Source organism: Salvelinus namaycush, chromosome 5 (genome assembly GCF_016432855.1).
Source record: "Salvelinus namaycush isolate Seneca chromosome 5, SaNama_1.0, whole genome shotgun sequence".
In the NCBI taxonomy this organism is placed as follows: Eukaryota; Metazoa; Chordata; class Actinopteri; order Salmoniformes; family Salmonidae; genus Salvelinus; species Salvelinus namaycush.
This window is the reverse complement of record NC_052311.1, coordinates 60,687,097-60,713,714: the sequence shown is the minus strand read 5'-3', so window position 1 is coordinate 60,713,714 and position 26,618 is coordinate 60,687,097. Positions and strand designations below refer to the sequence as shown.

At 44.8% G+C, this 26,618-nt stretch overlaps 4 protein-coding genes across 6 annotated transcripts in view; 2 read left to right on the top strand and 2 right to left on the bottom strand.

Moving 5' to 3' along the window:
• The window catches only part of LOC120048605 (cell adhesion molecule 4-like), a 752,359-nt gene that overhangs the window by 251,482 nt on the left and 474,259 nt on the right, over positions 1-26,618 (bottom strand). The window lies entirely within an intron of this gene.
• On the top strand, positions 658-9,414 carry LOC120048613 (cell division control protein 42 homolog). Its single transcript, XM_038994716.1, has 6 exons — positions 658-702; positions 6,185-6,289; positions 6,557-6,629; positions 6,840-6,949; positions 8,107-8,304; positions 8,465-9,414. The coding sequence occupies exons 2-6, from the start codon at positions 6,185-6,187 to the stop codon at positions 8,552-8,554; spliced, it is 576 nt and encodes a 191-aa protein (XP_038850644.1). The 5' UTR covers positions 658-702; the 3' UTR covers positions 8,555-9,414.
• Positions 11,477-14,430, bottom strand: LOC120048609 (protein Wnt-4-like). Its single transcript, XM_038994709.1, has 8 exons — positions 14,342-14,430; positions 13,680-13,833; positions 12,893-12,977; positions 12,585-12,716; positions 12,319-12,461; positions 12,068-12,208; positions 11,772-11,934; positions 11,477-11,646 (listed from the first exon to the last, which is right to left on the bottom strand). Exons 1-8 carry the CDS (start codon positions 14,428-14,430, stop codon positions 11,477-11,479), a joined length of 1,077 nt encoding a protein of 358 aa, XP_038850637.1.
• Positions 22,967-26,618, top strand: part of LOC120048587 (chromodomain-helicase-DNA-binding protein 4-like) — a 49,305-nt gene continuing 45,653 nt past the window's right edge. For all 3 annotated transcript variants that reach the window (XM_038994678.1, XM_038994676.1, XM_038994675.1), the window contains exons 1-9: positions 22,967-23,124; positions 23,455-23,646; positions 24,175-24,296; positions 24,527-24,808; positions 24,976-25,094; positions 25,464-25,563; positions 25,744-25,945; positions 26,052-26,173; positions 26,287-26,413. In XM_038994678.1, coding sequence (XP_038850606.1) covers positions 23,592-23,646; positions 24,175-24,296; positions 24,527-24,808; positions 24,976-25,094; positions 25,464-25,563; positions 25,744-25,945; positions 26,052-26,173; positions 26,287-26,413 — 1,129 coding nt within the window. In that variant the 5' untranslated portion in view covers positions 22,967-23,124; positions 23,455-23,591. The remainder of the gene's footprint in view (positions 23,125-23,454; positions 23,647-24,174; positions 24,297-24,526; positions 24,809-24,975; positions 25,095-25,463; positions 25,564-25,743; positions 25,946-26,051; positions 26,174-26,286; positions 26,414-26,618) is intronic.

Sequence of the window (26,618 nt, the reverse complement as noted above, 5' to 3'; positions counted from 1 at the left end):
AGGGTGGTGCTGTTGTCATACCAAGCGGTAATGCAGCCAGTCAAGATGCTCTCAATGGTGCAGCTGTAGTGCTTTTTTTGTGGTTTTAGATGGTGTGTATTTCCACTGTACTGCTATCCTCACGTGGTTCAGTTTTCACTCCAGTCCATTCCACCCATTGGATTGTCACGTTTATGAAGTTGATTTATTTGTTGTTGATATTATGTTTGCAAGTCACTGTCATACACACTACTGGCTAGATGCCGGCTACCACCCGGTCACTCAATCCTGCACCTTAGAGGCTGCTGCCTTATGTACATAGACATATGTTTAGAATATTGTTCTACTGATTTCTTATGTATATATTGAATTGTACTGTATTCTAGTCAATGTCACTCCGACATTGCTTGTCCTAGTTTTTATATAATTCTATTATTTTACTTTTAGATGTGTGTATTGTTGTGAATTGTTAGATACTACTTCACTGTTGGAGCTAGGAACATAAGCATTTCGCTATACCCGCAAAAACATCTGCTAAATATGTGTATGCGACCATACGATTAGATTTTATTGTATTTATTACTCTATTGTGTCGGTAGATGGCAGTACTGTCACAAGGACCGGGGGGGAAAAACCTAAGAAAAAAAATCCTCGTTCGCAGTTGCGCAGAAGTGGTCTAGTCAAACCCGGATGTAACCAACGCCTAATTGCCGGAGAAAAACGGTGAGTACTTTTCTGAAAACGGGCATAATGAATTTGTGTTAGTTGAATAAATGTGAAGAGTTGTAGTGTAGATTCGTCCATCGTTATATATTAGTGCCTACTCACGTAAGAAACGTTGAATTGTTATATTGTCGTTAACGACAATAAGCGACTTTTTAGGAAATTAGCAATCACAGGCTAACCGAGGGGCAATGCTTGCCAGCCAACCCACATTGTCATAACTTTGAGAAGTTTCATGATATGCTGCCAGTCTCGAATGTTTTGGACTGTACAAAATAACCAACTATCGGCAATGCTTTATGACAATCTAACTTTACCCAAAATTATTTGGCTAGCTATATGCTTCACGTTAGTGTCTCCCGAATAGCCGGTAGCTAACGTTTGGTATGAAAGTATTGTTACATTTTTGCCTGACACTTCATACAGTGTAGAGCAAATTGTAAGGTTTAACTTTCACATTTATTTTTAGACTAACAGACTTTCATGGCTAGCTACAGATTGTTACACAAGATAATGTGTGAAACCAAATATTGTTGGTATCCATTACTGGGAGGTACAGGTTACTTACTGTATGCTGTAACGTTAGCACAGAGAATTTGACCAACCTTAATGATATAATCTTTACAAACTTCGTTGTCAATTCGGCCAAACATGTATATTCTAAAATAACTGTGTCCAGTTGCAGGTGGTGTGTTTGAATTTAGAAAATGTTCAGTTATTAAAATAATGTGTATGGCGCAATCTTAGTGTTTCCAAAGTAAGGTTGGTCGAAAATTCTCTGTGCGCCAAACAGTACCTAACCTGTAACTCCCAGTAACGGATCCCCAAAATCTATGGTTAAATCACATTATCTGGTGTAACAATCTGTAGCTATGCAATGGCATGCTTGCTGTCCTTGCATTTTTCTGGGAAATATGAGTGCATTTAGACAAGCAGGTCCACTTTTTCCTCTACTAATTGGTCGTTTGACCAATCACATCAGATTTTTTTTTTTTCATAGTTGATCTGATTGGTCAAAATATCAGAATTAGTCAACCAGTCTAAGCGCAGCCTATGTCCGGTGCCCCCCAGTCCAGTTCACTTGCTGTCTGCCAAAGTTAGTTAAGCAATAACTGTAGAGGCGATTGTTTATTCATAAGCGATGCCATTTCCTTTCACATGTTTAGGTATAGACTAGCTGCTTTTAGCAACGCTAGTATTTACACACTAGCGTTGATGGGAATTAGCTTGCAAAAAAACCTGACTAGTCTGCCAGAAGATAAATACAATTAATTTAAATTTACTCTGTCGATTGTCTGTAGGCTTGGTCCTTATGCAGGGGGTGAATTTGTGAGAGAAAAAAATCATCTATTGGAACGTATAATTAACCAGCATTTCCAAACGTGGGTCTGTTACAGACCCACGCAGTTCCTCAGCGGGGTCAGTTCCTCTCTGCTTACATGTCAAAATAAAAATCCCCAACAAGATCTTGCTTTTTTTGTGCATGTATGGCACACGTGCAGGACTTTTATTTCGACATGAATTAAGCGCAGAGGAAGTGGGTCTACAACAGACACACTTTTGGAAAGTATGTTTAATTTGTTCTATTAGATGTTTTTTCTCAATTTCCCCCAGCATAAGGTTTAACCCTAAGGACAATCGGCAGGGTAAGTTTAAATATAATTTTATTTAACCTCTGGCTTCCAGCGGACTATCAATGAAATGTATTTATAAAGCCCTTTTTTACATCAGCCGATGTCACAAAGTGCTGTACAGAAACCCAGCCTAAAACCCCAAACAGCAAGGAATGCAGATGTAGAAGCACGGTGGCTCGGAAAAACTCCCTAGAAAGGCAGGAACCTAGGAAGAAACCTAGAGAGGAACCAGGCTCTGAGGGGTGGCCAGTCCTCTTCTGGCTGTGCCAGGTGGAGATTATAACAGAACATGGCCAAGATGTTAAAATGTTAATAGATGACCAGCATGGTCAGATAATAATAATCACAATGGTTGTAGAGGGTGCAACAGGTCAGCACCTCAGGAGTAAATGTCAGTTGGCTTTTCATAGCAGAGCATTCAGAGTTAGAGACAGCAGGTGCGGTAGAGAGAGAGTCCAAAACAGCAGGTCCGGGACAAGGTAGCACGTCCAGTGAACAGGTCAGGGTTCCATAGCCACAGGCAGAACAGTTGAAACTGGAGCAGCAGAATGACCAGGTGGACTGGGGACAGCAAGGAGTCAAAAGGCTAGGTAGTCCTGAGGCATGGTCCTAGGGCTCAGGTCCTCCGAGAGGAGAGAATTAGAGGGAGCATATTTAAATTCACACAGTACACCGGATAAGACATGAGAAATACTCCAGATATAACAGACTGACCCTAGCCCCCCGACACAAATTATTGCAGCATAAATACTGGAGGCTGAGACAGGAGGGGTCGGGAGACACTGTGGCCCTGTCCGGTGGTATACCACCGGACAGGGCCAAACAGGCAGGATATAACCCCACCCACTTCGCCAATGCACAGCCCCCACACCACTAGAGGGATATCTTCAACCACCAACCTACTACCCTGAGACAAGGCCGAGTATAGCCCACGAACCCGAGGGGGGCGCCAACCCGGACAGGAAGGTCACGTCAATGACTCAACCCACTCAAGTGACGCACCCCTCCTAGGGACGGCATGGAAGAGCACCAGTAAGCCAGTGACTCAGCCCTTGTAATAGGGTTAGAGGCAGATAATCCCAGTGGAGAGAGGGGAACTGGCCAGGCAGAGACAGCAAGGGCGGTTCGTCGCTCCAGTGCCTTTCCGTTCACTTTTACACCCCTGGGCTAGACTACACTCAATCATAGGACCTACTGAAGAGATCAGTCTTCAATAAAGACTTAAAGGTCGAGACAGAGTCTGCGTCTCTCACATTGCATAAAATTGGAGCTCTATAGGAGAAAGCCTTGCCTCCAGCTGTTTGCTTAGAAATTCTAGGGACAGTAAGGAGGCCTGTGTCTTGTGACCATAACGTACGTGTAGGTATGTACGGGAGGACCAAATCGGAAAGATAGGCAGGAGCAAGCCCATGTAATGCTTTGTAGGTTAGCAGTAAAATCTTGAAATCAGCCCTAGCCTTAACAGGAAGCCAGTGTAGAGAGGCTAGCACTGGAGTAATATGATAAAATGTTTTGGTTCTAGTCAAGATTCTAGCAGCCGTGTTTAGCACTAAGTTTATTTAGTGCTTTATCTGGGTAGTCGGAAAGTAGAGAATTGCAGTAGTCTAATCTAGAAGTGACAAAAGCACGGATACATTTTTCTGCATCATATTTTGACAAAGTTTCTGATTTTTGCAATGAAAAAGGCTGTCCTTTTAAATATTCTTTATGTTTGTCAAAAGAGAGATCAGGGACCAGAGTAACGCCGAGGTCCTTCACGGTTTTATTTGAGACGACTGTACAACCATCAAGATTAATTGTCAGATCCAACAGAAGATCTCTCTGTTTCTTGGGACCTAGAACTAGCATCTCTGTTTGTCCGAGTTTAAAAGTAAAACATTTGCCGCCATCCACTTCCTAATGTCTGAAACACAGGCTTCCAGGGAGGGCAATTTTGGGGCTTCACCATTTTTATCGAAATGTACAGCTGTGTATCGTCCGCATAGCAATGAAAGTTAACATTATGTTTCCGAATGACATTACCAAGAGGAAAAATATATATATATAGTGAAAACAAGTGGTCCTAAAATGGAACCTTGAGGAACACTGACACTTTCAGTTGATTTGTCAGAAGACAAACCATCCACAGAGACAAACTGATATCTTTCCGACAGATAAGATCTAAACCAAGCCAGAACTTGTCCGTGTAGACCAATTTGGGATTCCAATCTCTCCAAAAGAATGTGGTGATTGATGGTATCAAAAGCAGCACTAAGGTCTAGGAGCACGAGGACAGATGCAGAGCCTCGGTCTGACGCCATTAAAAAGTAATTTGCCGTCTTCACGAGTGCAGTCTCAGTGCTATGATGGGGTCTAAAACCAGACTGAAGCGTTTCGTATACATTGTTTGTCTTCAGGAAGGCAGATGTGGTCACTAGTGTAACCAGGAGGAGAGGCCTTATTTAACACAGTAAATTCATCAGGCTTAAGCCATGTTTCAGTCAGGCCAATCACATCAAGATTATGATCAGTGATTAGTTCATTGACTATAACTGCCTTGGAAGTGAGGGATCTAACATGAATTAGCCCTATTTTGAGGTGTGAGATATCACAATCTCTTTCAATAATGACAGGAACGGAGGAGGTCTTTATTCCAGTGAGATTGCTAAAGTGAACACCGCCATGTTTAGTTTTGCCCAACCCCCCCCTAGATTGAGACACAGGCACGGTCTCAACGGGGATAGCTGAGTTTACTACACTGACGATGTTTCATCCTTTCCTACATTTAAATGACCCTTGCCTAACGATTGCGTCTGAAGCTGGGTTTGCAGCACGGCTATCCTCGCCGTAAGGCGACTGTTCTCCTGTATATTATGAGTACAGCGACTGCAATTAGAAGGCATAATGTTAATGTTACTTCTTAGCTTCGGCTGGTGGAGGTCGTGTAGAACCATGTCCAGTTAAAGCGTCCGGGGTGAAAAAGCTGAATGGGAAAAATAGTCGAACAAGGAAAAAATATAAAACGGTAATTAAAAAGTAAAAGCCATAAAGTTGGCAGGTAGCAAAGAAACGTTACCAACAAACCGCACGTAAACAAGTCTACAAGTTGTGACCGGAAACTACAACTACAGATAATTCCTAGATTCACTAGTGTGGAAATACTAGCGTTGCTAAAAGCAGCTAGGTATAGACTACCCGTTTCTAATGTGTTAATCTACTTATTCAGCAGAAGTAATGATTTGAAATTAGAATCTTAAATCAGGCAAAACGCAAGAAGTAGTAATGACTACATCATGTCGCTTCCCTTTCCCTGCCATGTCTTTGCTATGCAAGTATGCGGAAGTTAACGTTGTCTAGCAGTAACCGGAAATAACTTTTTGTTACATAACACCAAGTTTGTCACAGAGACACACTTTTTTGGGGTAGTCCAGGCATATTTTGATTTGTCTGGACCCCTGTCTGTTTACCTGTCTGTCTCTACCTCTTTCTGTTGACTAGTAGAAGTTCCGCCCCCCATAAAGGATCCATTAGTGACAATCAACATGTTTCAAATGCGGTCAAGCATCGTTTGTGGTTTGATGATCAATAGATGCCCATGTTTTGAGCATTAGCCTAACACACCATGAACATCACCTGTCTGTACATCAATAGACTGCAGGCAAGGCAGACAGTGTTATTGCTAATCGCGGTGCTGTTGTCATCTCCACTCTGTCTGGTTATGTTGTTTTTAGTTTCCCAGTTACTGTTATTATGTGGAGTTACAAGCAAGGTCTCAATTATGTCCTTCATAAGATATTAACTCTACTATGTTATGACTGGTGTATGTGTGTCCTGTCTGTCTATCTGTGTCTGTCTCTCTCGCCGAGTAGATGCAGACAATAAAGTGTGTAGTGGTGGGGGACGGAGCTGTAGGAAAGACCTGTCTACTTATCTCCTACACAACCAACAAGTTCCCCTCAGAATACGTGCCTACGGTAAGAGGTGGGCAGGGGAGAAGGTAAGTAGGGTCAGACAAGTCACACCCTAAACACTGTGGAGGTCAGTGGGGTGATGTCCAGAGAGCTGAGTGGGAGGGTAGAATGGGCTTTAACACCATAACCAGCCTGTTGGGGTAATGTTTGATTTTGTTTGATTTTTTAACATTTAGCTTATTGATTTACATTTGCTTCATGAAATAATTAAAGATGGGTAACATCCCTTGAACTTTTGTACTCATTCTTTTGTGTGTCTCATGTGTGCAGGTGTTTGATAATTATGCAGTGACGGTGATGATCGGAGGGGAACCCTACACACTTGGGCTTTTTGACACAGCAGGTAATCTGTCTTTGTCTGTGTCAATTTATGCTTTTATGTCTGTACATCCTTCTGTTAAGCAGTCGCTGTGCTACAACTCAATTATAGTCTGCCTTTGTTAATTTTTGAGAACATATGATGTCTTGTAAATGCAACTCAACCAGTTGAATCGTTCAATATCACATTAGTTTCATTGCCACAGCGTTCTCTTCCTCTGATTGGTCGTCTCAGGTCAGGAGGATTACGATAGGCTGCGACCTCTCAGCTACCCACAGACGGATGTCTTCCTCGTCTGTTTCTCCTGCGTCTCACCCTCATCCTTTGAGAACGTTCGAGAGAAGGTCAGTGTTGGTCTCTGAATCGACACACCTCAACTTTTTACCTTGTATTATTACCCATAGAGAAACTTCTAGATGACGGATCTGAACCCTTTCCTTAGCCTCTTCACCTTCTGTTATGGCAGAAGATCTCCCAAAGCCCATTGGAAGGCTATGTGAAGTCATCCTCATATTGCTTACATCAGGAATGGGCAACTTTGATCGGGTCGCAGTGGCACACGGGTCTGTGTACCCACATCCATTCCCACACATGCGGTCAGAGCCAGCCATAGCCTTTCGGGGGCCCTAAGTTGTCTTGCGAGCAAAACATTGAAGTTTTAGTTAATTTCCTACAATTCTACACATTTTGCCATGGAGTGTAGAGAAAATGTTGCAGTTTTAAAGTAAGTTTGCTTCAATTCTATACATTTTGCCATGGGGCAGAGAGAAGATTTTACAATTTTTGAACTCATTTCATGCAATTCTACTAATTTTGCCATGGGGTGGAGAGAAGAACGTGTAGTTTCACAGCAAATGTTCTTAAATTCTACACACTTTGCCTTAGTGTGGAGAGAAATGTTTGCAGTTTTTAATATGATATCTGAGTGAGCGTGACAAAATTTAACGGGGGCCTCCCGGTCGGTAATTCGACCATGATTACTACAGATGGCTAGACTAATTTACCAATCTAAAAATTCTTAGCTAATTCAGTGACTGTCAGTGACTAACATAACACAATAAACTAATGATTCACAACCACATTTCATAATTGCAAATTGTATTATACTATTGTAACTCTCAATAGTAAGTTGAGACCCCGAATGAGTTCCTAAAAATACATATATTTTTTAAACTAATTTTGGGAAATTGATCCGCGGCCCTCCAGTTGCCCATTCCTGGCTTACATCTATCTCTGTTGATATCTGCAAACATAATGGCTAGGGGCTAGCTCAGGGTAAAAAGAAAAGAAAGAGCATGTACTTGTCTTTTCCTACTAGCACTCACTTTGCTGAAAAATGTACTTACTACGACTGAGGTGTGTGGTTGTCTCACCTTGCTATCTTAAGATGAATGCACTAACTGTGTGTGCTGAATGACTAACATGTAAAAATGATTTTGAGTTGAGCATACGAACTGATTCTGTACACACTCTGACTTTGTGTATCCTTCGACCCCTGTAGTGGGTTCCAGAGATATCCCATCACTGTCCTCGTACACCCTTCCTGTTGGTGGGCACCCAGGTGGATCTGAGGGACGACAGCAACACTGTGGAGAAGCTGGCCAAGAACAAACAGCGCCCCCTGTCCCCTGAGAGCGGAGACAAGCTGGCCCGGGACCTCCGGGCCGTCAAATATGTGGAGTGCTCCGCCCTCACGCAGGTAAGGGGCCAAGGATTATGATGATGTTACATTGTTAGAGGGAAAAAGAGCTGATAAGGACCCATGGTGGCTGAAACATTGCTGTACTTCACAAAATAGGTTAGAATACATTTATAAACCATGAAAAGTCAATGCAAACTCCCTCTCTCCTCTCTCTCAGAGGGGGCTGAAGAACGTGTTTGACGAGGCCATCCTGGCAGCTTTGGAACCTCCTGAGACTAAGCCCAAGAAACGCTGTGTCCTGCTATAAAGGGAGGAGGAGAGAGGGAGCGGTAGAGGGGCAGGGTTAAGAATGGGCGAGTTGGTTACAAATAAGAGAAGCAGATCAACAGCTTGAAAAAGGACAAAAAAGAGTGAAAAGGAAGGCGATGAAATGGCATCGAGACGCCAATACATTCATGCACTGTGCCTTCTTAATATGTATTGAAAAATGGAAAGGAGAGAGAAAGCAATTTGGTCTTTCAAGTAAAGAATACAAGAGGGGAAGGAATCAACAGAACTTTCATCTAGTCTCCTTCTCCAGATACACTTTAGACATCTGCAGTGTTTACCCTAACATTACTTCTGTGGGGCGGGCTCTCCTACCTGCCTGTCATGTTGCCTTTGTGCCTAGCTTAAATGAAATAAATACCTTGGACACACTTATTTGACATTATTTTCTTTTGTTGCTACTTTGAGGAGGGAGGGGGAGAACACAAGATTTGTTTCCACTCCCGACCAGGCTAGCATGCTAGAATGGTCACTTTTCCTTTTGGGACACACCAAGTGCATTTTCGCCTCAGATTTTACTGCCTTCTGAAGGCGACACAGAACTGAATATATATTATTTTTTATCTCTTTTTGTGTCATGTATGATGTAGTAATTTTATGATTTTCTTTTGGGAAATTCTTAGCGTATATTATTTTGGGAGTAATTAAAAACTTTTTTTGCTTGACTACCATCTTGATTGTGATTGGTTGATAGTATAACACATTAAGCTGTAGTATTTTGAATAGCTGATCTTAATCTTGATAATAACAATGATGGTGAGATTATAACCTTTTCCTAGTCAACTTCTGGATGTTTGTAATTGCAGAATGTTTGTAATAAAATTGTTTAACTGACCCATAGTTGGTGTGTAATTGTTATTTTTCTATATATGTTTCACGTGACGTATACAGCACACATCATAGAAGAAACTGTAGTCAAAACAAGTTTATTTGACCAAGTCAACTGTGCAGAACACTGTAGCAACATGCATGACAATTGTTTTATCAGCGTTGGACTAAAGCAATATGAATGCAGACGGACTGGGGGGAAAGGACAGGTATTCTCACTGGTAGAATCTGAGGGATAGGAGGAGGCCACAGGATGATTGATGTACAAATAAATAAAAGAGAGAATTGTGGCAAAAGACTCATAAATACAGTAAATGTAAAAAGACTGCAACTACCTACTACACTGAAATCAAAAGACTCATAAATACAGTAAATGTATAAAGACTGCAACTACCAACTACACTGAAATCAAGAATCATAAATACAGTACATGTATAAAGACTGCAACTACCTACTACAGTGAAATCAAAAGACTCATAAATACAGTAAATGTATAAAGATTGCAACTACCTACTACACTGAAATCAAACGCATTTAAGAAAAGGGCTGTAATAATTTCCTTGTTAGTTGTGGTTAATTTCGGCTTTAAACGCTTTGTCAGTTTAAGTTAATTGTGTGTGTGTGCTCGCTGTAGGCTGTGTGCCATTGTGATCTAGACAATCACCTACACAGTGTTGGACGCTGGCTTGCAATGCTGCGTTATAGTTCCTTTTTGGTTGAAAGAGTACATCATGAGTGTAATATGTTCCATGGGAGTGTGAATATTGCTCTATGCAGTGAGTTTCCTTCCTTCCATGCTTGTTAGTATATCTCTCTACTTTCTGGCATTAGAGGTAATGGGAGAGGTCATTCCACCCTTTCTGCCTTCCCTTGCAGAGGTTTCTGTCATGCGTAGGTCCTCACTCTCATAATGCACTGGCTTATACTATCCACACGGTTCTTGCCAGAGTCTTAAAGTGTATGTCAGGTCAGTTTTGTAGAACATGTCATCAAAGTGTTGTTCTACAATGTCTGGACAGTGTTCTACAGCAGCGGTTCCCAACCTTTCCCCCAGGGCCCCACTTTTCACATTTGAAAAATGTAACTTTGTTTAATTTCAGGGACCTAGGATTTTAGGTAGGCTATTTAATGATTATAATAATAATGCATAAGGAAAATAAAGTCTTGACCCGATTTTCCACAATGTTATTCCGCTACCAAATATGTTTTATTAAAATGTATATCAACCTCAATTTAATTATACATATTATATTTTACAGAAAGTGAATAGATCAATTGATAGCGAGAGAGTCACACATTGTATAAGATTACTTCCCAAGCAAAGTCCAATTTTTTTGACTCCTTGACTTTAGGTCATAACTCAGATTCTGAATGTCATAGAGACAAACCAAAGATATTCCCAGAGTCGCATCTTCCTCGGGCATTTTACCGCTTGTTTCTAGCCTAAAGCTTCACAGATTTATGCGTTGTTTTAGATCGGTATAAACAATTAAAAAAAATATAACCCTCAAGTCAAGGAAGGTCCTGCCCCCCCCAAAGAAACGTTGGCGCCTCCTAGGTTGGGAACCCTGGTTCTAGAGTGTCTGGTACACAGGAGGTTGGTGGCACCTTAATTGGGGAAGAAGGGCTCGTGGTAATGGCTGGAGCGGAATTAGTGGAATAGTATCGAACACATGCTATTCCATTTACTTCATTCCAGCCGTTATTATGAGCCGTCCTCCCCTCAGCAGCCTCCACGGGTCTGGTCGTTGTAGTGTCCAGAATGTCTGGGTAGTGTTGTGTTCTAGAGTGTCTGGGTACTGTTGTGTTCTAGAGTGTCTGGACAGTGTTGTGTCTGGGTAGTGTTCTGGAGTGTCTGGGCTGTGTTCTAGAGTGTCTGAGTTGTGTTCTAGAGTGTCTGGACATTGTTGTGTCTGGGCTGTGTTCTAGAGTGTCTGGGTTGTGTTCTAGAGTGTCTGGACATTGTTGTGTCTGGGTAGTGTTCTGGAGTGTCTGGGCTGTGTTCTAGAGTGTCTGGACAGGTGTAAGGTTCTTGCGTGTCTGCTCAGTGCTCTGGGTTCTGCATAGACTGGGTTCACTCTCGGCAGGTGTGGATCATCACTGTGTTCTTGCACTGCTGGCAGCGGACCGAGCAGCACCAGGAGAACTTACAGGAGCAGCGCTGCACCACCTCGGCCCGGCCTGCCCGGTACCCTGGCCCACAACACACCAGCTCACAGCCATCTGGGGCCAGACGGGAGGTGCCTGGGAGGGGAGGATGGAGACGAGGTAGAGGAAAGGAAATAAGGATGTGAACATACAAAACAGCCTGATCACCTAATAAAACGTAAATGCTTTATCCCAGTGCTGCTGATGTGACTGAATCTCACCGTTACAGCGTCGGCCGGCCGTCCCGGGGATCCCATTGTCGGGGTCGAGACGGCAGAAGTCTGGAGAGACAGCGAGGTACACCAGGTCCCTGGCGGCGGGAGGTTTTACCTGGGGGTCCCGGGGCAGCAGGGCTGTCCTGGAGCCGATACGGGACAGACGCACCTGGGTGAGTGGGGGTATTTGTTGAATGTTAGAGATTTTGAAAAGACTGGAAGCAGTAAAAAACACTAATTTCCAATGGTTTGTCACCTATTAAATGAATAATGAAGATGATATCCCAAATATATGGCTGTACCTCTGTGGCTCCATCAAAGCGTTCCTTCAGCACGGCGCCGACGCGCCGAAATGGGGGCATGACTTTCCAGCAGGTCCTCAGCTCACAGGATCCCGAGACACCATGACACTTACACTCCACCTGCATGTTATGGAGGATAGCCTGGGGATGGAGGAATGTAAAAGAACGATCAGGAAGTCAAAGGAAACAAGGAAAAAAGATGATAGAAGTGAAGATTGATGATGTCATCAGAGTGCCCCACCGCCACCAACCTTCCGTCCAGCCTCGTTGTTATGGACATTCATGAGGGGTCGCCCTGCCGACATCCCCTTGGCACGCTCCGTCTCATCCACGAAGGTCTGGGAGAAGGCCACACCATAGGAAAGGTTATCACTGCACCCAGACCACTGGAAACCTGCGGGACAGAAAGAAAGATGTTGATAGCATCTGCACATTTTGCAATTATGTATTTCAAGACAATAGAGACAAAGTTTAACTGACAGACAGCAAGAGAGTCTGGCCCACACCCCAGACTCACCCTCGGGACTGACCCCTCTGACCTTCCTGTCGCAGCCACACCGCTCTAGCTCCCCCCGGCTGCAGCCTCGCGTTACTGCAACCGCTACCGCCGCCGAGGACAGGGCGTGCACAAAGGCCGCCTCACGGGTGCCTGGTTTATAGAAGAGTTCAAGACAGCAATTGAGTCATTTACCATGTCATCACATGTCCTTAGTCCTTCTGATTTCAGCCATGTGGAATCAACGGCCAGCATGTTACCAGCATGTTAATGACTGTGGTACAACCACAGAGTTCCACTGGTAACTAGAGAGGCCCTGCTGTCCTCACCTTGGCTCATGACTCTACCGAACACGTTGACTCCACGCGGGGTGGTGGAGCAGTTCCAACGCCGATTACGAAACTGGTGCTGGCACTGATCCGACCAACAGCCAAGCCAATGGGACCAAGGGTTCGGGGTTCATATAGACAGGCAGATAGACATTTTACATAGGTGCTGAGGAGAGTGAACTTTGGTCAAACTGGTGCAATTGTTTAATACTTTACTGAGTACAGATGAGGGGGATGTTAATGATGCTGGTTAAAGAGGAAGAAGAAGATGATCATAATAATAATAATAAATACAAATGATGAGGATGATTGAGGAGGTTAATGATGACACTCCTCCACACTGATTGATATGGATATCGGTTGAAGAAGATGATTTTGGTGATGATGATGTTGAAGATGACTGTAACAACAGCGCTGATGATGATGTTGAAGATGACTGTAACAACAGCGCTGATGATGATGTTGAAGATGACTGTAACAACAGCGCTGATGATGATGTTGAAGATGACTGTAACAACAGCGCTGATGATGATGTTGAAGATGACTGTAACAACAGCGCTGATGATGATGTTGAAGATGACTGTAACAACAGCGCTGATGATGATGTTGAAGATGACTGTAACAACAGCGCTGATGATGATGTTGAAGATGACTGTAACAACAGCGCTGATGATGCTGATTGAAGATGATCTTGAGAAAGACAATGGCTGATCTTAAAGAAACTCTTCCACATGGACTTCACTACTTTTGTAACACAACCGATGACAGTTCTGCCCCAGGCTCATACCTCCTCTATGACCATCTCGGCTGCCTTGCGCACAGACTCCATGACTTCTCCCCGCGCCCTGCACACCCCCACCTGCCCCACGGACAGTCCCCTCAGCCGCCCACAGGGGGCAGCACCCGACACGGGCCGCGAGCGCGGCATCCTCGCCAGGGAGCTGAGAGGGAGAGGGGACGATGCAGGAGAGAGAGGGGAGGGGCAGAGGGGGAGATAGAGGAAGAGAAAGTGGGGGAAATGGGGATTGAGGGAGAGCGAGGGGGTAAATGGTGAGATAGAGGATAAGGATAGAGGGAGAGGAAGAGAAGGGGCGAAAGAGCCAATGATGGGTGAAAGAGGAGTGAACACAGGGAACAGGGTTTCAGAGAGAGAAAGAGAAGGATGGAGAAAGACCGGCAGACAAAAGGGACAGAGAAGACACAGTGAAGGGAGGGAGAGAGAGAGAGAGAGAGGACAAGAGAAAGACCAGCAGACCAAAGAGACAGAGAAGACACAGTGAAGGGAGGGAGAAAGAGAGAGAGGACAAGAGAGAAAAGGTCAGCAAGGGAGAGACAAAGAGTGAAAGGGGAGCGACAGAAAGAGATTTAGAGGCACGTCACCATCTTTTAAAAGTTATAGCATGACAAACAAACTCTCTCTTTCTCTCCCTCCCAGGACGCCAGACTTACAGCCAGTTGGTTGCCATGGTCGGGTGGGTTGCCCATAGCAACAGCAGGAGGAGTTGTGCCGTGAGATTGACAGCAGAGACAGTTGGCATCAGACTGTCTGTCTGTCCGTCTCCGTGGGTCAGTGAGTGTACTTGGGCGGCAGTCTGCCCGTTTCCACGGTTATGCCTCGTTGTCCGTCAGTGTGTCAGTTAGTTCTATGTTTCTGGTTCCGAGCTTGGGGATGATCCCCTCATATCTGCAGTTCGGAGAAGGTCGACCTGGTTAGTTAAGTAATGTGTTCTGTTGGAGAAGCTCATCTCTCCCTCTTACAGCTTATTCACAACCATCAGGTCTGTGATCAAGACTGTAGATGAGGGTGCTATTTAATTTTCTATGAAAAATGCTATGTATAATACATAACAAGTTCTCTGGGTGAGTACAGCTTAGTAATAAACGTGGGTTCTTACCAGTTCATGTCCAGCACTGTCCAGTAGTTTTTCTCTTTGGAAATGTGTCTGACCAGATTGAAAATTAAATCAAATTTCTTAGTGAACGGTATCAATCTTATAGATGAACAATTTGCACCTCTGTGATAGCAGAAACATGCCTATAGGAAGGTATTGTCATGTCAAGTTATCCAGGTACACGTCTAAACAAACTCAATTAGAAAATAAAAATGGTCAAATCCAAATAGTATCGTTCTGGACCAAATAAAATGACTTTTTAGAATAATTTGGCAGACAGTGATCAAAATTATGACACTTTTTGTTTGTCTGATTCCCCTCTATCTTTCTTTCTATCTCTCTCTCTCTCACTCTTTATATCTCTCTCTCTATCTCTCTCTCTCTAGAAAATGTTTGAGAGAGAAAGAGACTAATATTATAACACAAAGAACAAAAGTGAGGGAAACTCAACATCCAAAAAAGCCCCTAAACTTTTGATAGGTAAATATGTAAAAAAGCATTTTTCATCTCTGCTGTTTGTCCCTTGGTTGCTTCCCCTCGTTAAGAAAAATAATGTGTGTCCAGTCCCGTAAAAGACCGAAAGAAAGAGTGAGAATGGTGAGATGGGAGTGATGGGTTATAAAGGAGAGAGCGAGGGAGAGAGGGAGGACGGGAGAGAGAGAGAGAAGAGATGTAGGGTGGCAGTCAGAGGGAGGGGACACTGTGTAATGGTTACACTACAGTACATTGACACTGATGAATGGCATGGGTTCCATTGTGCATGTTAAGCACAAGACATAATATGTGACCCGGACCGGAGAGAGGGAGAGCTAAACAGAATTCTGCTGAATGGTTCATTTAGAGCCTGTGTGTGTGTGTGTGTGTGTGTGTGTGTGTGTGTGTGTGTGTGTGTGTGTGTGTGTGTGTGTGTGTGTGTGTGTGTGTGTGTGTGTGTGTGTGTGTGTGTGTGTGTGTGTGTGTGTGTGTGTGTGTGTGTGTGTGTGTGTGTGTGTGTGTGTGTGTGTGTGTGTGTGTGTGTGTTGTGTGTGTACTCACCAGTTTCCAAGAACATTAAAAGCACCTGTCAGAATATGTCTCTGTTCATTCAGTGGCCCTAGCTACAGGTTCTCTCTGATACCACATTGTGTGTTTGACTGAAACGTGCAGTGGTTACTGTGGCCTGTATGAAATACCCAGCAGAAGATGAAGGACCCTGGGACTAAACACCTCCCTCTGCAACTGGATCTTTGACTTCCTGACAGGCTGCCCCCAGGTGGTAATGGTAGTTAACAACACATCCACCACGCTCATCCGCAACACTGGGGCCCCTCAGGGGTGCGTGCTCAGTCCCCTCCTGTACTCCCTGTTCACTCATGACTGCACGGCCAGGCCCGACTCCAGCACCATATTCATTAAGTTTGCTGATGACACAACAGTGATAGGCCTGATCACCGACAACGATGAGACAGCCTATATGGATGAGGTCAGAGACCTGAACGTGTGGAGCAAGGACAACAACCTCTCGCTCAACGTGATCAAGACAAAGGAGATGATTGTGGACTACAGGAAAAGGAGGACCGAGCACGCCCCCATTGTCATCGACGGGGTTGTAGTGGAGCAGGTTGAGAGCTTCAACTTGGCGTCCACATCACCAACAAACTAACATGGTCCAAGCAAACAAAGACAGTCGTGAAGAGGGCACGATAAAACCTATTCCCCCTCAGGAGACTGAAAAGATTTTACAGCTGCACCATCGAGAGCATCCTGACGGGTTGCATCATTGCCTGGTTTGGCAACTGGTCGGCCTCCGACCGCAAGGCACTACAGAGTGTAGTGCGTACGGCCCAGTACATCACCGGGGCCAAGCTTCCTGCCATCCAGGACCTCTATACCAAGCGGTGTCAGAGGAAGGCCCTAAAAATTGTCAAAGACTCCATCTACCCTAGTCATAGACTGTTCTCTCTGCTACCACAAGGCAAGCAGTACCGGAGCGCCAAGTCTAGGTCCAAGAGGCTTCTAAACAGCTTCTTCCCCCATGCCATAAGACTCCTCAACAGCTAATCAAATGGCTACCCAGACTATTTGCATTGCCCCCCCACGCTGCTGCTACTCTCTATTATTATCTATGCATAGCAACTTTAATAACTCTACCTACATGTACATAATTACCTCAATTACCTCGACACCGGTGCCCCCGCACATTGACACATTGACTCTGTACCAGTGCCCCTTGTATATAGCCCTGCTATTGTTATTTACTGCTGCTCTTTAATTATTTGTTATTTTTATCTCTTACTTTTGGGGGGTATTTTCTTAAAACTGCATTGTTGGTTAAGGACTTGTAAGTAAGCATTTCACTGTAAGGTACCTGTTGTATTCGGGGCATGTGACAAATAAAATTGGATTTGATATAGAGATGACTACACCCACCCCTCGTCCAGGAATTGCGACACTAAGCTTTTTTGTGTATATATGTGAGAAAGTGTCTTACCTAATGTTTAATCTTCCCAAACTTTGTTGCTCTTTTTACGAGTTCCCCCCTTCCCTCCTCTATCTCCCCCGTACTTGCCCTCTCCTTCACTCTTTCTCTGCCTCTCTATATTGTCTTAGAAGAAGCGGTGACATTTAGACAAGGGGAAGAAAACACACTGGCAACAAATATTGGAACTGAGGCTAATAAATCACAAAAGTGGAGGGGAGGGAGGGATGGATGGAGTGAGGGATGAAGAGAGAAACTACTGGGGTGTTAAACTGAGGTTAAGGGGTAAAGGGAAAGGGGGCAGAAAGGAAAATTCAGGGATGTAGAGTAGAGGGAAAGTCTGATATTAGAGTTCAGGAGGGGGGTTGGTGCTCCCTTATGGTCCTGTACACCACTGTGTGTGCGTGCGTGCGTGCTTAGGGATACCCCTGCTGCTGCGGTGTGTTCCGGCCCAGCGCTGGAACACCTGAGTGAACTAATTTATTACTTGTGTTAGATCTCCAATAGTTCATTTAGGTGTTTTAGTGCTAGGTATGAACAAAAACCTGCACACTTTGGCTGTCCAGGGATGGGATTGGTGACATATGCCCATCACTTATAGGCCTATCTAATTAATGTAATAGTGCTGAACAATGTTTGGTTAACTCGTTGAAAGAGGTGTATGAGGCCCTTGTTGCTCTGCTGACCCCTGCCCTACGACCTATAATGATATCACTATCTGATGGCATACCATAGTCTACCTGAACCCAGTGACACGAGGCCCTCTCCAAACAAACAAATAAATAACCTAATTCTAGGTTGGCTCCACCTCCCCCCTCCCCCCTCCCACCTCCCCAAACCTCTCTCTCTCTCCGTTTGAACAGTCCCTCTCTCTGTTTCCCTCCTCCCTTTAACTCTACTCCATGTCGTATTCCTCCTTTGTGTCCGTCCATTTCTCTCAGTGACGTCTTCTGCTGTATCCCCCAGCAATGCCATGGCGATGGGCTCGCCACTGTCATGTCCGGGGCCTCCGTTGTGCTCATCCCTCCGTCCCTTCACCCTTCTCTCGTAAATAACATCCCCTCTTTTTTTATCTGTCTTTCCTCCTGTTGGAGCCCTTTTTATCATCCTAGATGGCCTCACTTACGCTCTTACGCTCTGATTGTCTATAGTCACGTTGCAGGTGTGAACTAGCTACCCCAACACCTGTGCCTATTTAGTAGTTTGTGTAACTTCTTAGAGGTTTCCTAACATCCAGGTGGGTGGTGCAGTCAGAGGTGTTATGCACGGCGCACCTCGAAGGGGCAACTGTGGCCAAATTCAATATCTTTGAATTAATTCTGTGTATAAAAAATGATATCTTGATATTTTTATCCTACAAAGAAATATAACTGATGGGGCACGAGTACACATTGGTGGTGGATATTGGCGTGAGTTCCAGTGCTTTGAGCATTGAAAAAGTGCTATATAAATTCAGCCCTATAGCATTATGATGTAGCTAGTTTAACAGGTAGGGCTGCACTGCCACTCCATCCAGATATCTCTACTGTATTGTTATATCATAGTGTGCTGATTATTACTGGATGGCCAGCTGACCTCATTCTCCCATGGTCGCCCTTGGTAACCATCAACTCTATTGCAAAGCCTTCTCTTAGGTTATTATGGAAATTTGATCCCTCCTTTTTTCGACCCTCTGGTGGTAACTCTCTCTCCTTGTCTCTTGCTCTTTCTCGGATGGTATCTCTCTCTCTCTCTCTCTCTCTCTCTCTCTCTCTCCCAGGGGAAATGCTAGCTGTTTTCTCAGCCTGAGTATGAACAAAGCAGTCATATCTGACTTAGACACTACCATATACTGTAAAGGCACACCCACCAGGGAGATAGGTTTCTTCTGAAGCTACCCATTTCCATTGTAAGGACAGGGGCTGAATAGTAAATTAGTACTGCTGAATGTACTACCACATGAAAGTGTGCTTGCACTCATAGCATGTTTCTGTGGTATGAGAGGTGGTGAAGGGAGCTGTGAATATTATGGGATGGATGTGTTAAAGGGGTGAGCAGCAGATGTGTGGAGGTGGGGGCAGTGTGTGGGGCTCTGAATATTATGGGATTGATGCGTTATTAGGCGGTGGGTGTGTGTGGGTGGGGGGTGGCGGTGGCTGTGAAAGGAAGGGAGGGGATTGTGAGCATTATGGGTTAGAGAGGTTGTCAGGCAGGGGCCTGAGAGGGGGAAGCTAGGGGAGAGGGTGTGGGTTGAGTGTGTATGGGGGGATAAGATTGGAATGGGTGTGTGTGTGTGTGTGAGTGTGCATGTGCATGTTTGTGTGTATGGTGCTATGAATACTATGGGATTCAGGTGTTATGAAATGGAAGGGGGGGTGTATGGGTTTGGGAGGGTAACAGAGCATCCAATTGCAGACAACAGACAATGGTCTGACATTGGGGCTTGGGGTCATGGCGAGGGGAAATGTTATGTGGTGTGCAGTCAGAAAGACAGATAGCGTAATGGCTCACTACACCTGGGCTGGACACACTGGCAGACAGGTGTAGAGAGACATTGGGTTCCCTCCAGGTTCGGTGTGGCAACTCCATTTGAACAATAACAGTCATACCTGGAAGACATACTCTTTACAGCTAAACAATAAAAACAATCTGAATTTCAATTGACCATTACCCCAGTAGAAACATAACTAATTAAACCCCAACCAGGCAGAGATTATTCTGGTGTAGGGCCTCTTGCATCCAGGGCACAGTCAGTGCACTTGACCTGTAGAGGGAGTAGGATCCCAGGCTATTTAGTACAGCACCAGAAGACATATCTACTGGACAGGTGTTTGTTCTATGTTTTTAAGGATCTGTCTGTCTGTCTGAATGCTTACCTGTCCCTTTTTGTCTGGATGCCTTTGTGTGTGTGTGTCGTGGGTGTGTCTAACCCCCCCCCCCCCTGTCTAGCAGTGTATTCCTTCATTACCCCAGCTGTCATCACTTGTCTGTCTACCTGTCTGACTTCAGACCGCCTCCTTTGCCCCCATTCCCTCCCCAACCTTCATCTCCAGGGGTTGGCTCAGAGGGCTACTATACATGGGTGCATCTCAATAGTCTAAAAAGGTCTCCTCTCCTAATCTCTGCACTGACCTGAAAACACAGGATAGGTGAAAGCAATGTACTGTAGGTGCATACTAAGGAGTTTCTCTCACCTGTCCATTTCTTGCACATCAATGCAGATCAAGGAAAGAAGACAAAGACAAGAAGGCACACTAGACTATTTACATGTTCCCTTTTATGGTCAGCAGGCTCCTGTTACAGAGACATAGTATTATGGGATGTTGTGCCGCTGTGATTCAGAAGGGGGGGGGGGGGGGGGGGGGGGGGGGGGGGAATATGGAGAGGGAAGGACAGAGGAAGGTTTACCCCCAAATCTTCATAGTGACAGAGCACAGGAGAGAAAGAAGGTGAGAGTGAGTTAATTCTGTGGGTTTGGCTCAGTAGCTTTTAGGAACTGATTTACTAAGCATTTTCACCTGTAATTATCAGGGGAATAAAACATGAAAGGTAGAACAAAAAGATAAAAGTGTAAATAGCAACAATTGAATTTTCTTCGTCTGCTTATTCACTCTGAAAAAAAGCAGACACACACACACACACACACACACACACACACACACACACACACACACACACACACACACACACACACACACACACACACACACACACACACACACACACACACACAACAACATGATACCATTCTATTGTCTGCCATCTAGAAAATGCCACCCCATAAGGACAGAGTCCAACCATTCAGAGTGATGCATGACAGTCCACAGTCCATCCATGTAAACACAATGCATCCATCACACATATCCCAGATGACTTGATTCTTATCACTGATTCAGTACTAACACATTAGGGTATAAATCAATTGATCAATCGATCAAATCTAATTGATAAAGCCCTTTTTTACCTCTGCAGTTGTCAAAAGATGCCACAAGGTGCCACCCCATAAGGGTCACTACAGACCCTGGTTCAATTACAGGCTGTATCACAACAGGCCGTGATTGGGAGTCCCATAGGGCTGCGTACAATTGGCCCAGCGTCGTCCGGGTTAGGGTTTGGCTGGGGTAGGCCGTGCTTGTAAATAAGAATTTGTTCTTAACTGACTTGCCTATCATCTGTGCATAGTCACTTTAATAACTCTACCTTCATGTACATATTACCTTAACTAACCGTTGCCCCCGCACATTGTCGCTGTACCGGTACTCCCCTGTATATAGTCTCGCTATTGTTATTTTACTGCTGCTCTTTAATTACTTGTTACTTTTATTTCTTATTCTTATTTTTCCGTATTTTTTTAAACTGCATTGTTGGTTAGGGGCTCATAAGTAAGCATTTCATTGTAAGGTGTACACCTGTTGTATTCGGCGCATGTGACTAATAACATTTTATTTTATTTGATAGTTAAATCAAATACAAAATAAAAACATGCCAATGCTGTCAGGTAGTGTGTTTGCAAACACGGCATCAAAACATTAACATCCCTGGTCAATGCAATCTATTGACCATCTGTTGCCCAATTCAAGTCTGAATGCTTCTGTGTATACTTTAGATCTGTGGTTTCCAACCTGTTTCAGCTACTGTACCACCAGCTGAATTTTGCTCTGCCCGGAGTACCCCTGAAGTACCCCCTCATGAGCATTTTTCCAGTAGGCCTATGGTCTGATGAGTCTTCTTAAGTACCCCCTGTGGATAGGCCAGGTATCCCCAGGAGTCCTAGTACCCCTGGTTGGGAACTACTGCTTTAGATTATTTTCTATATGGTTGAATTCTCTGTGGCGGTCAATACAATGTTGACCCTGTTTCACATTCTAGTTTCCTCTACCCTGTCCACAGCACTGCATGCAAAAGGTAGGCTGTGAGGGCTATGTGGACAATATATCCCAACTGCACTGTGCCATCCCATAAGTTGTTCTGTTGAGTCCAGAGACAGATACCTAACATGTGACACAGCGGGTCGATCATTAACACAAGCAGTACATGTTTCTGGTATCCCTGTGGGTCCCGAACAATCACATGTGTGTGGCAAACATGTTGTGTTGTGTTGATGTGTGTATTTAAGACTAAGCCATGTGTACCATGTACTTCAGTACAGTTGGCCTAGAGTTATTCCCATGCAAGTGTTTTAAAGCAGTCCTATACTGTGAGTGCAGTCTGTAAGTACGCACAGTGGTAGCCTAGCCTACCTGTGTGCTTCCATAGGTCTTCTGGGTGCAGTGGTAGACATGCCAGGAGGACAGTCTGTGAATATTATGGTCTGTCACCAGTGGCCTAGAGTTTCCCTGGAGACCATGTGACTGGTATTTTTTCTCCTGTCTTTTTAGGAGTTGTGTTTATTATGGGATGTTGGTGGCTGGAGTATTATGGTCTGTCAGAGAGAGGGCGGGAGGAGGAGTGTATCCATGACAACGGGGTTTCTAAGGAGCTGGGAGGAAGGGTGTGTGTGCAGTAGAAATGTATGTGCATGAGCATGTGTGTGTGTGTGTGTGTGTGTGTGTGTGTGTGTGTGTGTGTGTGTGCGCGTGTGTAGAGGGGGGAGGTGCGTGCAAGCTGAGTATTATGGTCTGTCTGTTGCGAGGTAACTATGCAGAGTTGTGTGAGTCCGAGGGAGGGGGGAGGATTATTCTGGGATGTCTGCCCCCTTTGTGTGTTTGTGAGGATGTTAGCTAAGCTCTGCTAGCCACTGAGGCTGGGGGAGAGAAGGGGGACGGAGTGTGCAACGTGTTTTGTGGGGTCATTAACGACATATTTTACTGGATATTGTTGCTCATTAATTTATATTAAAGACTAATACAATTGCTGAGAGACAATTATTACACGAAGGAAACCCATCTCTAACAGGGACTACAGTAAGTTTCTCACAAGTCTTAGGGGTTTCACTTGAACCCTGACTGTAACTGTAAGTTTGCCTAAATTGAGTTTGTATCGCGAGTGGGGCAGTATTTCAGAGAGTACTATAATGTACCTTTCTATTCAATACACGATGATTGACGGGTGTCCATTGCTACAGCTTCCTGTGCGGTGTGGACAGGCATGCCAATTGAAAACAAATGTTTTTCGATGTAATAAGATAGTTAACATGTCACACCGTGACCTATCACTGTAATAAATACTTCTTATTATTCGAGAAATACCAATAGGATTGCTAATTCAAGCAAAGGTTTTTTTTCTTCTTACAGCGACCCTCCCCTACCCAGGACACCCCCGTTCCATTCTCCACCACCCACACGTCATTTGCCCTCCTCCCTCACAAGATCGGGCAGGGTTCGGTGGAGGGATTAGCTCGCTTTTAATTTAAATTCATTATTATTGAAATATGTCGGGAAGCGAGGACGAGAGGGAAGACTTGGAACCTACGGCACTTGCACATGGTAAGACAGCAATCAATTTTTTCATAACAGGCTTGCAGGTTGGTAACGTTAGTTAACGTTACATTAGCTAGTTAGCTAGCTGATTTGCTAGCTACTCTAGTCTGGTTACTAGTCGTGACAATTTACATTAGGCAGCCCAGTTCGCTAGCTAGCCGAATGTTTTGCTTCTACGCTAGTTGGCAAACTTGATAGCACGTTAGCTAGCTACCAATAGAGAGTGCGTAAATATTTACACTGTCAATACATGCGTGTTGTTGTTAGAAGTTGCGTCCAAGACCATTTGCTGGCAGTCACACGAGTCATGCCTCTGTTTGGTAATGTACTGGCAACTGGCGTGCAGTGCGTTCTTTATATCAAAATGTATCCAAAACACTGTCAATAAAGCTTGTCTGGAGTTGACAGTTTTAGAATTGTATACAAATCCCTCGGTAATTTATGAATATATTTTTATGAATATAATTATCTCGTAATTTTCTCAATCAATTACGCATTTTATTCAATCAATTTCTGTACCCTTTCCATCGGCAGATGAGGAGGAACCACAAGAGGCTGTGTCTGACGTCGAGGTCCCCACCAAGTCAAAGAAGAAGAAGAAAGCCAAGAAGAGCCGTGAGAGCAGGATCAACAAGAGACCAAGACCTGTCAGAGAGGTAGGATGGGCATCATCCTTCCTTACATGAAGTATCCTAGTCACTGATTTCAGGGATTTCTCCAAGGAAGTTGGGAGGGAAGAATGCATTTTGAAGTATAATAATAACAACAATACAGATAGCCCCTAGCCTTTGACCCTTTTGACCTGTCCTTAGTATACATTTTCAGCATTTGTGAGATTTCTTTCTTCATATTTGCATCTATGTTGACTCATTTTGTTTCCTCTCAGGAGGTGCCAGTCAGCTCACCAGAACCCTTCTTAGCAGTAGAGCAAGTAGCGAGGGAGGAGGAAGAGGGAGGAGGAGGTAGAGCCAGGTCAGAAAGCGAGGGAAGTGATTACGCCCCGAGGGGGAAGAAGAAGAAGCGCTCCAGCTCCTCCAAAGACAAGAAGAGGGGAGGAGGGACGAGTGGAGAAAAGGAGAAAGGTGGAGGCTCATCCAGCTCCAAGAGTAAACGCAAAGAACCAGAACTAGAGAAAGATGAAGATGAAGATGATGATGAAGATAGCCAGGTGAGGATGAAGGCTAAGAGGATGTGGGTGGTGCGGGTGGGGTGAACAAGGGAGACGTTGGAGCTGTTCTCTGTTTGGATTTGAAGCAGCCCCTGCAATCCACTTAATGACCCTGTTAGCTCAGTGACCCTGAATGTAATGATATCCTCACTCCGCCCCCTCTCCAGGAGCCCAAGAGCTCGACTCAGCTGCTGGAGGACTGGGGCATGAAAGACATCGACCATGTCTTCACTCAGAAGGACTACACCACCATCACCAACTACAAGGCCTTCAGCCAGTTTGTCAGGTTAACACACCTCTCTCACATCTCATGTTTTCTACTTTCTCCTTCTGTTTCCACTGTAGCACATTTCCGTACCACTTCACCTGGGTAGCACAGCGTTTGTGGATCAGGGGGGGAAAAATACTTCATATCTGTGTGTGACTGAGCTAGCTACGACCAGTCTGAAACTGCCCCTACTTCTACCCCGAACTTAAACTAACAGCAGGCGTAAAAAGACGCTTGAACGGAGTCCCCACATCTGTTTTTCAGAGCAAATGGAAGTTATGTTGAAAATACTGTATCCCTGAAAACCGCAAACATCCGCTTTCTGCTGGCTCCCCGTAGAGTGCCCCAAACTTAACCTCTGCCACTCCTTTGGCCTCACTTCCCCAGACCCCTCATCGCAGCCAAGAACCCCAAGATCGCTGTGTCCAGGATGATGACTCTGATGATGGCCAAGTGGAGGGAGTTCAGCACCAACAACCCTCTGAAGGTAACACAACCCAATACAAGGCATTGCTATTACATTACATTGCTATAACATGACATTACATTGCTATTACATAACATAACATTGCTAATACAATACATTATAAATGTATTTTGACTATGATTGCATGTTCTTTATAGCAATGGTCCTGATTTCCATCCTGCCTTGTCTAACCCTCTGTAGGGCTGTGCCAGTGCCAACGCAGCCCTGGCAGCTGCCAACGTGGCTGCGGCCGTGGAAAGCATGGTGGTGGCAGGAGGGGATACAGGGGCGGGGGGTAGTGCCACTAAAGACTCCCCTCCAGCTACACCCGCTTCCGTACCTGTAGCTGTACCCGCTGTGCCTGCACCCCCACTCCGCAAGGCCAAGACCAAAGAGGGCAAAGGTGAGGAACAAGTTAAAGGAATGCAGATGGAGGGACCATGTAAAATATTATTGTTGGCTATTCATTGTAGAATAAGGGAATAATTGAACTCCATCTCCCTCTGCAGGACCCAATGCTCGCAGGAGGTCCAAGCCCAACCCTAAGCCTGCCCCCAAGCCCAAAGCCAAGAAGGTGGCTCCGCTCAAGATCAAACTGGGAGGCTTCAACAGCAAGAGGAAGAGATCCTCGGTAAGAACACTAACTTGTCTGAGAATCAACTGATATGCAGTAAGCCTTGCCATACTTCTGTCCCACAATTCTATCATTGTATCTTTGTCTCTCTTTCCCTGTGTTGTTGTCAGAGTGAGGAGGATGAGCTTGACGTGGAGAGTGACTTTGACGACGGGATCTTTGAAGTGTCGGACGGCAACAACAGCCACAGCAGCCGCTCCAAGAAGAAGGTCAAGACCGCCAAGAAGAAGAAGAAAGGTTGGCATGGGAGCGCAACTGTCATCTCTTGACCTCTTATTCTATGTAATGGAGGTGTCTAGCTTGGGCTATAGCATGTAGACTAGTGGTCAGTCACATACCTTAGATCAGGAGAGCTATAGGTGGTGCAGGCTTTTGTTCCAGTCCAGCACTAACACACTTGATTCAACTAATTGTGTTGCTGATGATTGTGTGACTAGAGGAA